This window comes from Eucalyptus grandis, chromosome 7 (assembly GCF_016545825.1).
Source record: "Eucalyptus grandis isolate ANBG69807.140 chromosome 7, ASM1654582v1, whole genome shotgun sequence".
NCBI lineage: Eukaryota > Viridiplantae > Streptophyta > Magnoliopsida > Myrtales > Myrtaceae > Eucalyptus > Eucalyptus grandis.
The window spans coordinates 21130299-21141091 of NC_052618.1; the positions used below are offsets into that span (position 1 = coordinate 21130299).

The following is a 10793-nucleotide window of genomic DNA, read 5'->3' on the forward strand; positions in this document are numbered from 1 at the left end:
TTCTTAGGTGCTAACAAAACTCTTGTTTGAAGAGGATATTTAAAGCTATCTGCAATGTAGAGCTTGAGCATAAAACTTTGAAAATTCATTCCAATCAAATTGAAATCCAAGCTGGCTCTGTCCGGTTTCCAGATTGAACTCCCCTAACACTTAACGCTGTTGATGGGATTTAAAATCTAGTTTGGGCCTGAATAGTTTACTCACTATTGGCGGTCCAGCTCACGATTCCCATCCCCTCTTTCGTCCTCTTTTCCCCCTTCTTCGTTCATTTTATCTTGCGCGCAGTGAAACCCAACACCTCAAATCCAGTCACAACGCAACCACGACGGCCATGGGGTTGCTTGGATGGTCGTTTTCGGCAGCGTTGAGTTGGTATAAGGATTAGTATTAGGTCGCAGTGAAGGTTCATCGCCTTTGGCATCGTGGTTGGTGGTGGCTATGAATTCTTGATGAGGGTTCCGAGGTCAGTGGTAGCGGCGTCATGGGCGGTGGGCTGTAGCAGACGATGATGGAACTCAAAACAATGCGAGTGGCTGCGAAAGAGGAAAAAATTTATGATGGCAGCAATTTGTTTTCATAATTTAGAAGAAGATGGTTATGATGGCATGTAAGTATGCTGGTTCAATGATGTGTAGTGGCTGGCGATAGCGATGCTGCTGCGGTAGTAGCACATGTTCAATGTTTACAGAGAAGATAGACGATGATGAACGATGGTGTGCTGTGGTAGAAGCCATAGCGCTTCAGCTTGCTCAGGGTGTTGAAAATTGCATAGGTACAATTTGATCTGCAATTGGTGTGCACAGCTGAGATGCAGAATGCATCCTCAACCATAAGTGAAGTACAAGAAAAAAAATGCTTCAGACATATTTGGATTGCAAATGATAAAGCGTAGATAGCAACGACAGAGGTGTACAGGATTGAGAACGCTGTCAGAAGAATCTTCACTGTTTGGTATTTCATTTGCCAGATCTGTGAAAATTTTCATCAAGAGTGGAAATTGGAGGCTATGACCTGTCTTACTAGACAGGTCACGCAGTTTAGATGGAGGGGGTGCATCTTAAATTGGTGAGTCTCGGATCGTCCACTCATTAGCCAGAAAATACGAGGTCACAAACAAGTCATTTGCAACCAGCACAAAATGGTTTTCCTTCACTCACACTGCAACCAGTACAAAACACAATACTGATGTATCCATACTTTCACAACCTGACTGTTATACGCAGCACTACATAGTTTGTACCATACACACACAATCTCCACTCACCCAACTACAGTTTTTACAGCACACCCACCTCCCATCCCTCTTATGTCAACAACATAGTAACTAGGTAATAGTAAGTCCATCAAATTCTTCTCCAGGAAGGATACTTTGGCATACTAGTTCATCCGTAGGGACATTCCAGAGGTCCAAGATCTCCATACCGTTGCTCGGGGAATATGGCAGATCATACAATTCGTCACTATGCCCATCTATAAACAGACAACCATCATAAAGCGGGCTTTGCTCTTCGTGCACCTGGTCCTGCTGAGGGATAATAGGCCCATTATTGTCTGACATGCTGGAAATCAATATCTCATTCTGATTTTGGGTTTCGATCGTTACTTCCCCAGATGCCTGGAGGAGAAAAGAGGGACAAAGAACATATAAAAGCTTTAGCTTAGATAGGCATATTGGTAGTCATATTGCTTTATGTCAACCCACAGCAATTGTTTGTTACCTCTGTACTAATTTCGTCGCGTTGTCCATTTCCGGAGTCATTAGGAGTACTACCGGTGCTTGAACTGGCCAAAGCAACCGCTTTTGCTGACCTCGCTTTCTTACGTTTCCTGTCGATTATGTGACAGAGAACAAAGGCCATCTGCAAAGATGAGAGGATGTGGATCAGAGTTCTATAAACAGAGACCATTATAACCATACACACATGAAATATTCTAAGATGGATGACAAATCGCCGATTAAAGTGAAGCTATTCTTAATATTCTAAACGATATTCAGCCTTACCTGCACTGGTAAACGCGTTACAGATGCTCAGTTAGAGGATTTAACAGAGGGAAAAATGGAGTACCGGGCCGGAGATTTTACTGTCAGAGACACTTGAGTTTAGGTGGTATTCGTGCATGACCACATCGGTCTTGCGGCCTTTCGGTTGTCGACCCTCATAATAAACCAAAATCTTCCTGATCCCTATTTGTTTGCCAGTGACCAGGGATCGTATAACGCGTTTCTTACAAGTATCTTTCCAATATCCCAATTCTGTCATCCTGTTATTAGAACGACGATTATTTGGAATTTTGTCCCCGCCAGGACAGAAGAAGAAGCACTCCCGTCCGTCTGACGGTATGGCCGATAATTCTACAAACAAAGAGCAGTTGAATAAATGGATTGAGTAAACATGGGAAATTGGAAAGATAGAGAAGACTAGAAGGACTAGCACTCCACTGTGCAGTTACCATTGTATGAAATGAACAAATCCGGAGGCTCGCAACTGTAGATGTATAGCTCTGGGATGAGGCAGAATGCTTCCAGTTTTCCCTTGAGCTTCCCTCTAAGGTGATGATCGACGAGTTCATCCTCGGTCGGTTCGAATCTGAGTCCCACCGGCCACGTTGCCATTCGATCTGATGATGCCTATCAGCCCCGACTTCAACGTGCAATAGACCAAGAGAAGATAAGTGCAGACAACTTGCAAGAGCAGGGGAAAAAACGGAGGAAACGGAGTTCACTATTTGCTTTGCTTTTCTTGGGACTTGAGAGTGACTCCAAACCAATCCGAGTGAGTCGACTTTATAGGACGAAAGCAATCGCTTTTCTTCGCCCTTGCTTCAGAAGGGATTGCACTGTTCAGTGGGATCCCACTTCGAGCTGAAGACAGACGCTCATGCTGACGACAGCTGCTTAAAATTCCTCCATTAACTATATTAACTTTGTCGGGTACAATTCTGTAAAATGGATAATACCACCAAAAAAAATCTCAAAAAATTATATTATGTCACGTCTACCACAGACTAATTTTTGTGTAACAAAAAATCATAAGCTAGTATAGCGATGCCACACTTATCACAAACTAATTTTTATCACAAGAAATGCCAAATTACCTTAATCTTAGATTGGAAAATCCCTAAAATCCCTAATTTTAGTGATTTGGAATTTTCTGTAATATAAAAATTAGCTTCGAATAAATGAGATACAGGTGTACCAATTTGAAATATATTGTGATATGAAAATTAGTTTTGTGTAAAAAATGTAACATAGTTTATCAATTTGAAATGATATAAAATTTTTAACGAATATTCATAAAATTTGACTAAAGCCCTAAAGTGGCCTCATCACCAGCTATATACATTGCATATCAACTGTTACAGTCATCAATAGCCACTCTAGAATTTCATGCCACATGCCGATGATGATTGGGAGTTGCAAGTGGGTCCCAATCAAGTAGACTTTAGTCTTTCATATGACATGTGTAGTCTGAGCATTGATGATAGCTAAAGGGAAAAGAAAGATTCGCGTTGACGATTCTAAACCGCTGTTGATACCCCAAAGATATAACTCTTGCAAAAGGTCTAGAATTTGGGAAATGACATGATAGGGCCTGATCTTTCTATAAATGCTCAATATCATCCCCATCTTTGTTTTTGGTTTAATGAGGGTAATTCTGCAAATTCCACATGTTCTAATGCACTTTAGTAGTGTTCAAGCTATCCTTTTATGGTATTTGATATCTTTAGCGAAAGGATGCGACCCATTATAAAGGAGGTTGATCTCAAGAGCAGATCTTAAATATCAAGGTCTGTGTAGCTAGGAATAAGCATTTAACCTAATTAGTGTCACTTCCTAATTTCCATTAAGAAAGGGGAATGACACGCTGTCATCTTACTCAAAGAATGCAACCTAAAACAAAAACAACACAAACTTGCTAGCACAATATGTATGATAAAATAAGGAACTGGTTACGGAATCAAATTTTTTAAAATCCATCAAAGAAAATATGTACAACTCCGAAATCAACGAAACCCAACAACTATCATTAGATTTCCACCACTCATTTTCAATAGTGTCCAAAATCCAATCACCAAAATTCCCATTGATATTGTTCTTATACTAGTTGTTGCTAACTGAAAAATCAGAAAATCCTTAGAAAGATTGAGTGGCCAACTATAGCTTAGTGAGTAGTGTATATATCTTCTAAGCAAAATGAGAATCCACTATACATATCATAAAACATATCATAAATACTCATTAAATTAGTAATATCAAAGTAAATACCAATAGTCCAATCCATTGATCGATTTTAACAATTTATTTATCAATGTTCTATTCTAGTAATTATCTCATTAAATCACATTTTGATGGTCAATTTCATCGACCAATCTATTGTTCAATATCTAACTACGGTCATGCTTAACACCCATAACAAAAGCGACTAAGTTTACCTCTATTGACTAGGTCTACCACCTATATTAGTCGGTGGCTCAACCTAGGAGGACATATTGAGAACAATATGCATACTCTGCCTTCAATGGGTTCCAATCATAGCAACATGAGCATAAACCTCATTCTCTAATATTCTCAAAACCAAACCGTAGTTTATCTTATAAATCGATTTCACAAATCAAACCATATCGCCTTTCACAACTCAATTTATCAAATAGAATGCATTTCGTAAATCATTTCACACATCAATACATATAATCTTTCATAAACCATACTCAAAGTTAGCTCCTCCTAATTCTTTCACAAAATGGTTTCACAAACCCAAAATATATAATTTTTTGAACCCGGTTCATCAAATAAAATATATGTCTCACAAGACATTTCTCACATATTTCCGAAAACCATTGCATAAACTAGTAATATTTTGAAATGCCTTTCATAAAATGTTTCTCGAACAATTCACAAATAATTGCTAAGTATTAAATGCCCATTCTAGATTTTTTACAACAAACATGCTGTTTCAGAATTCATAGGGCCTGTTTGGCAACTTGTCAAAAAAGTGTTTGTTTTGTTCTTTTTTTCAGGAGTAGATTTGGAATAGAAATGCGTTTGGTAAAATTTTTGTTTCCGGGAACAAATTTGGAGTAAAATCGAGAATAAAAAAAAAAATAGATTCTTGTTCCTAAGAACAATTCTAGAATCAAGCACTTATTTTCTCTTTTTCTTTTTTTCTTTTTCTTGTTCTTCTCCCCTCTTCCTTTTTTTTTTTTTTTTTTTTTAGTGACTCAGAAACCCCATACAGTGACAACCGGCCGGAGCAAACGCTCAAAGGGTGACACTAGCGGAGGACCCACCATCCCGATATCATGCTTAAGAACCTAGCAACGTCTTTGAGAATCGAACTTCTCCCCTTTGTGAAGGAGAGAGCCCAAAGCCGCGCGACGCCACCACAGGCGTAGTTCTCCCATCTTTCTTCTTCTTCATCTATTGCCGCCGCCGCCATTGCTATTCGCCGCCGTCCACCGCCGTCGGTCACCAACAACCAGTCTAGTAAGCTCGTTGGAGGCTTGCCAAGCTAGGGCAAGATTCGACAAGCTCGCTGAAGGCAAGCCCAACCACCGACCTCGCCGGTGGCTAGGTGGGCCTCGCTTGGGCCTTCCCAGGCCACCCCAGCAAGGCTCGGCTAGCCTTGTCGAGGCTTAGCTGAGGCTGGTGAGCCTCGCCGGTGCCCGGCAAGGTTTGGGCGCGAGGGCCGGATCGTCGACTCTCATTTGCGATCATTTGGTCATCCCAAGGTTGATGAACGGCGACTTGAAGAAGAAGAAGAAGAAGAAGAAGAAGAAGAAGAAGAGAGAGAAAGAAAAGAAGAAAAAATAAAAAAGGAAAAAGTAATAAAATTATTTAAAAATTAAAAGAAAATAATTTGAAGTAGAAATTTAGTACAGTACCAAACGCAACTCTATTCCAAAATTAGAAAATTTGTGCAGTTACCAAACATATTCTTTTGCTTAGAAATTGTTTAAGAATAGAATAAAAAATAATTATTTTTGATCGAAATTATTAGAAAAACAAAAGCGTACTAAACGCGCTAATGTATCAAATTTCTATCACTTTCAAGATATAAGTTTATAAACTCACAAAGAGATTGCAACACTTACTTGGAAACACCTAAAATCAAACTATGAAGGTTACTTGAACTATCAAACTCGTAATCTTATCAAATATATATGAAACAACATCAAAATTGAGTAAAACGCTATGTTAATTATGAGCCGCTAAACCAATCTTTTTTTTTTTTTTTCTGAAAGCTAAACTGAGCTTACTCAGTAACTAAAAGATTTTTAGGTGCCTACCAAAATTCTTGCTCGAAAAGGATAATCAAAGTTATCTACAATACAAAACTTGAGCACGAAACTTCAAAATTCGTTCTGATCAAATTAAAATCCAAGCTGGTTCCATCTGATTTCCGGATTGAGCTCAACTCGGTGCTCCCCTAACACTTAAGCTGTTGATGGGATTTAATATCTAGTTTGGGCCTGAATATTTTACTCACCGATCGCGGTTTAGCTCACAATTTCCCAATTCCCCTTTCTTTTGTCGTCCTCTTTCTCCCCCTTCTTCGTTCCTTTTGTCTTCTTTTCTTGGTCTGTCCGTTCCTTTTATGTTGCACGCAGTGAAACCTAACACCTCAAATCCAGTCACAACCCAACCACGATAGCCAAGGGATTGCTTGGATGGTTGTTTTCCAGCAGTGTTGAGGTGGTATAAGGATTAGTTGTCGGTCACAGTGAAGGTTGATTACCTTTGGCATCGTGGTTAGTGGTGGCTATGAATTCTTGATGGTGGTTCCAAGGTCAGTGGTAGCGGCATCATGGATTGTAGACTGTAGCAGACGATGATGGAACTCAAAACAATGCGAGTGGCTGCGAAAGAAGAAAAATCTATGGTGGCAGCAATTTGTTTCGTTATGTTAGAAAGAAGATGGTGATGATGGCATGCGAGTATGTTGGTTCAATGATGTGTAGTGGCTGGCGATGGTGATGCTGCAGCGTGTTCAACTTTTACAGAGAAGATAGACGATGGTGAACGATGGTGTGCCGTGGGAGAAGCCATAGCGCTTCAGCTTGCTCAGGGTGTTGACAATTGCATAGGTACAATTTGATCTGCAATTGGTGTGCACATCTGAGATGCAGAATGCATCCCCTCCCACAAGTGAAGTACAAGAAAAAAATGCTTCAGACATATTTGGATTTGCAAACGGTAAGGCTTCGAATGCAACGACAGACATACAGGACTGAGAACACTGTCAGAAGAATCTTTACGGTTTGACATTTCAGTTGCGAGATCGGTGAAAATTTTCATCAAGAGTGGAAATTGGAGGCTATGACCTGTCTCACTAGACAAGTCACGCAGTTTAGATGGAGGGGGTGCATCTTAAATTGGATGAGTCTCGGATCATCCACTCCTTAGACAGAAAAGACAAGGTAATAAACAAGTCATTTGCAACCAGCACAAAATGGTTTTCCTTCACTCACACTGCAACCAGTACAAAACATAATATTGATGTATCCATACTTTTACAACCTGACTGTTATAAGCAGCACTACATAGTTTGTACCATACACACACAATCTCCACTCACCCAACTACAGTTTTTACAGCACACCCATCTCCCATCCCTCTTATGTCAACAACATGGTAACTAGGTAAAAGTAAGTCCATCGTATTCTTCTCCAGGAAGGAAACTTTGGCATACTAGTTCATCCGTAGGGATATTCCAGAGGTCCAAGATCTCCATACCGTTGCTCGGGGAATATAGCAGATCATACAATTCGTCACTATGCCCATCTATAAACGGACAACCATCATAAAGAGGGCTTTGCTCTTCGTGCATATGGTCCTGCTGAGGGATAATTGGCCCATTATCGTCTGGCATGCTGGAAATCAATATCTCGTTCTGATTTTGGGTTTCGATCGTTACTTCCTCAGATACCTGGAGGAGAGGAAAGGGGGGAAAAGAACATATAAAAGCTTTAGCTTAGATAGGCATATTGGTAGTCATATTGCTTTATGTCAACCCACAGCAATTTTTCGTTACCTCTGTACTAACTTCGTCGGATCGTCCATTTCCGGAGTCATTAGGAGTACTGATGGTGCTTGAACTGGCCGAAGCACACGCCTTTGCTGACCTCGCTTTCTTGCGTTTCCTGTCGATTATGTGACAGAGAACAAAGGCCGTCTGCAAAGATGAGAGGATGTGGATCAGAGTTCCATAAACAGAGACCATTATAACCCTACACACCTGAAATATTCTAAGATGGATAACAAATCACCAATTAAACTGAAGCCATTCGTAAGATTCCAAACCATATTCAGCCTTACGTGTACTGGTAAACACGTTACAGATGCTCAGTTAGAGGTATTAACAGAGGGAAAAATCGAGTACCTGGCCGGAGATTTTACTGTCGGAGACACTTGAGTTTAGGTGATATTCATGCATGACCACATCGGTCTTGCGGCCTTTCGGTTGTCGACCCTCATAGTAAACCAAAATCTTCCTGATCCCTATTTGCTTGCCGGTGACCAGGGATCGTATAACGCGTTTCTTACAGGTATCTTTCCAAAATCCCAATTCTGTCATCCTGTTATTCGAACGACGATTATTTGGAATTTTGTCCCCGCAAGGACAGAAGAAGAAGCACTCCCGTCCGTCTGACGGTATAGCCGATAATTCTACAAACAAAGACCAGTTGAATAAATGGATTGAGTAAACATGGGAAATTGGAAATATAGAGAAGACTAGAAGGACGGACTAGCACTCCGCTGTGCAGTTACCATTGTATGAAATGAACAGATCCGGAGGCTCGCAACTGTAGATGTAGAGCTCTGGGATGAGGCAGAATGCTTCCAGTTTTCCCTTGAGCTTCCCTCTAAGGTGATGATCGACGAGTTCGTCCTCGGTCGGCTCGAATCTGAGTCCCACCGGCCATGCCGCCATCCGATCTGACGATGCCTACCAGTCTCAACTTCAGCCCGCAACAGACCAAGAGAAGATGAGTGTGGACGACTTGCAGGAGCAGGGGAAAACGCAGGGGAAACAGAGTTTACTATTTGCTTCGCCTCGCTTGGGACTTGAGAGTGTGTGATTCCAAACCATTGCAAGTGGCTTGACTTTATAGGACAAAAGCAATCACTTTTCTTCAACCTTGCTTCAGAAGGTATTGCACTGTTCAGTGGGGTCCCACTAGACTGACACTTTTGCTGACGACAGATGGCAGGAATTCCTCCACTACATGTGTCAACTTTGTTGGGTTCCATTCTAAAAATTATTCATATATTCGATTATAACTATAGACTAACATGATGTGATAGATTTATATTATATAATTGAACATGACTCAGATGCTTTGCGAGTCACATTGCATATCAGCTCCTACATGCATGAATAACTTACATGATGATGTGAGGTAGAATTTTGGAAGTGTTTCACTGTGAAGAATACTGTAGAATTTTATGCAACATGCAGATGATGATATGGAGTTGCAAAGTGGGTCCCAGTCGGGAAGAAATTAAGGATTTCATATGACACGTGCACGATGAGCAATGGTGGTAGCTAAAAGGGAAAAAAAGGAAAGATTCGCGTTGGTACGATGAAAAGCAAAGCCGATTCTCCAAAAGATATATCTTTTACGAGAGGTCCAAAATTTTAAGGAAATGACATGGTAGGGCTTGATCTTTCTATCTATGCTCAATACCGTCCTCCAACTGAATTTCCGGTTGTGTGCGCACCCTTCTTTTTTCCTTGCAACGAGTATCAAAAAACAGAAAAAAAGTAATAAATAGGAATGAATAACGATATAGAGGATTCCATCATTTCTCAGGTTGTCCTCTTCATGTTTTGTCATTTTTCTAGCAGAAGGATGTCACCCATAATTGTGGTAGTTGATCTCAAGTGTAGAAAGTTCAATGAAGGGGATGCAGAAGGATGCGTTGGGCATAAGAACACTTGGAGGAAGAAGAACACAGGCTAATAAAAAATAAATAATTACATAACGATTTTCAAAGTTTATTCTAGATCATAAAAAATCAAATCACAAATAATTATAAATTGTTATGAGACTCACTTATTCAAAAATTTGTAGTGTTATTCTCATAACTAGCAAAATCTTAAAAAAAAGAAAAAGAGGGAATATAAGAGGGAGGAAAAAATGGAAGAATAAAAAAGGCTATGAAAAGGAATGAAAAAGACAAAGTTAAGGGGAGAACGTCTTGGGAATGCGGGGCTGAAGGAAAAAGGTAAGCGGGGGAGTTGGATTAATTGGGTTGGGTTTGATTTGGTCTCATGGGCTGGAATTTGAGTGGACTGCTTTAATCTTCATGGGCCAGTTGGGGATCAATTCAAAGTGGGCCTTGGCGCATTTTTTTTGCCCAATTCGAACCGATAGGGTCCGGGTTGGTTTGGTTGGGTCGGGTCTCCTGGCCCGGTCCGAATTTCTTTTCTATTAATATTAAAAATACTAATATTAATAAATAAATATAATTTTTTTTTAAATTTGGGAAAACGTTAAAATATTTGAAAAATAAAGAATTCATGAAAATTTATAAAATTCCGAAAACTATTTAAAAAATTTAGAAAATTAGAAAAATCATTAAAAATTCAGAAAATTCTAAAGAAAAAATCATAAAATTTTACAAAAAAGGAAAATCCTTTAAAAGTAGGGTTAATACCCTAAAAAACCCCAAACTGGTACACTTGTGACAAATTTACCTCAAACTGGTATACTTGTGATAAATTTACCCTTTGTTAATTTTCGTTAAATTTTATTATCAAATTATTAAGTTAAATGACACGTGACAA

General features: G+C 39.7%; 2 protein-coding genes across 3 annotated transcripts; both read right to left on the minus strand.

The window, feature by feature from the left end:
* Positions 1–1121: 1121 nt before the first annotated feature.
* On the minus strand, positions 1122–2742 carry LOC104430121 (protein NTM1-like 9). 2 transcript variants are annotated; one of them, XR_005553082.1, is made up of 4 exons: positions 2452–2742; positions 2003–2353; positions 1719–1859; positions 1122–1615 (listed from the first exon to the last, which is right to left on the minus strand). XR_005553082.1 is itself a non-coding variant. In XM_039317230.1 (4 exons), the coding sequence occupies exons 1-4, from the start codon at positions 2612–2614 to the stop codon at positions 1325–1327; spliced, it is 882 nt and encodes a 293-aa protein (XP_039173164.1). In that variant the 5' UTR covers positions 2615–2742; the 3' UTR covers positions 1122–1324. The 2 variants fall into 2 exon arrangements, 1 of the variants encoding a protein (XP_039173164.1); XM_039317230.1 differs by having other exon boundaries at positions 2067–2353.
* A 4692-nt stretch (positions 2743–7434) lies between these two features.
* Positions 7435–9087, minus strand: LOC104452965 (protein NTM1-like 9). Its single transcript, XM_039317229.1, has 4 exons — positions 8771–9087; positions 8382–8668; positions 8034–8174; positions 7435–7928 (listed from the first exon to the last, which is right to left on the minus strand). The coding sequence occupies exons 1-4, from the start codon at positions 8931–8933 to the stop codon at positions 7638–7640; spliced, it is 882 nt and encodes a 293-aa protein (XP_039173163.1). The 5' UTR covers positions 8934–9087; the 3' UTR covers positions 7435–7637.
* Positions 9088–10793: the final 1706 nt, after the last annotated feature.

Excerpts from the sequence above, each read along its gene's own strand:
- LOC104452965 (XM_039317229.1), bottom strand. The coding sequence starts at position 8,933 with ATGGCGGCATGGCCGGTGGGACTCAGATTCGAGCCGACCGAGGACGAA. Across the intron at positions 8,669-8,770 it reads TCTGTTCATTTCATACAATG|AATTATCGGCTATACCGTCA; the intron begins GTAACTGCACAG and ends CTTTGTTTGTAG. Across the intron at positions 7,929-8,033 it reads CCGACGAAGTTAGTACAGAG|GTATCTGAGGAAGTAACGAT; the intron begins GTAACGAAAAAT and ends CCTCTCCTCCAG.
- LOC104430121 (XM_039317230.1), bottom strand. The coding sequence starts at position 2,614 with ATGGCAACGTGGCCGGTGGGACTCAGATTCGAACCGACCGAGGATGAA. Across the intron at positions 2,354-2,451 it reads TTTGTTCATTTCATACAATG|AATTATCGGCCATACCGTCA; the intron begins GTAACTGCACAG and ends CTTTGTTTGTAG. Across the intron at positions 1,860-2,066 it reads ACAGTAAAATCTCCGGCCCG|ATGGCCTTTGTTCTCTGTCA; the intron begins GTACTCCATTTT and ends TCATCTTTGCAG.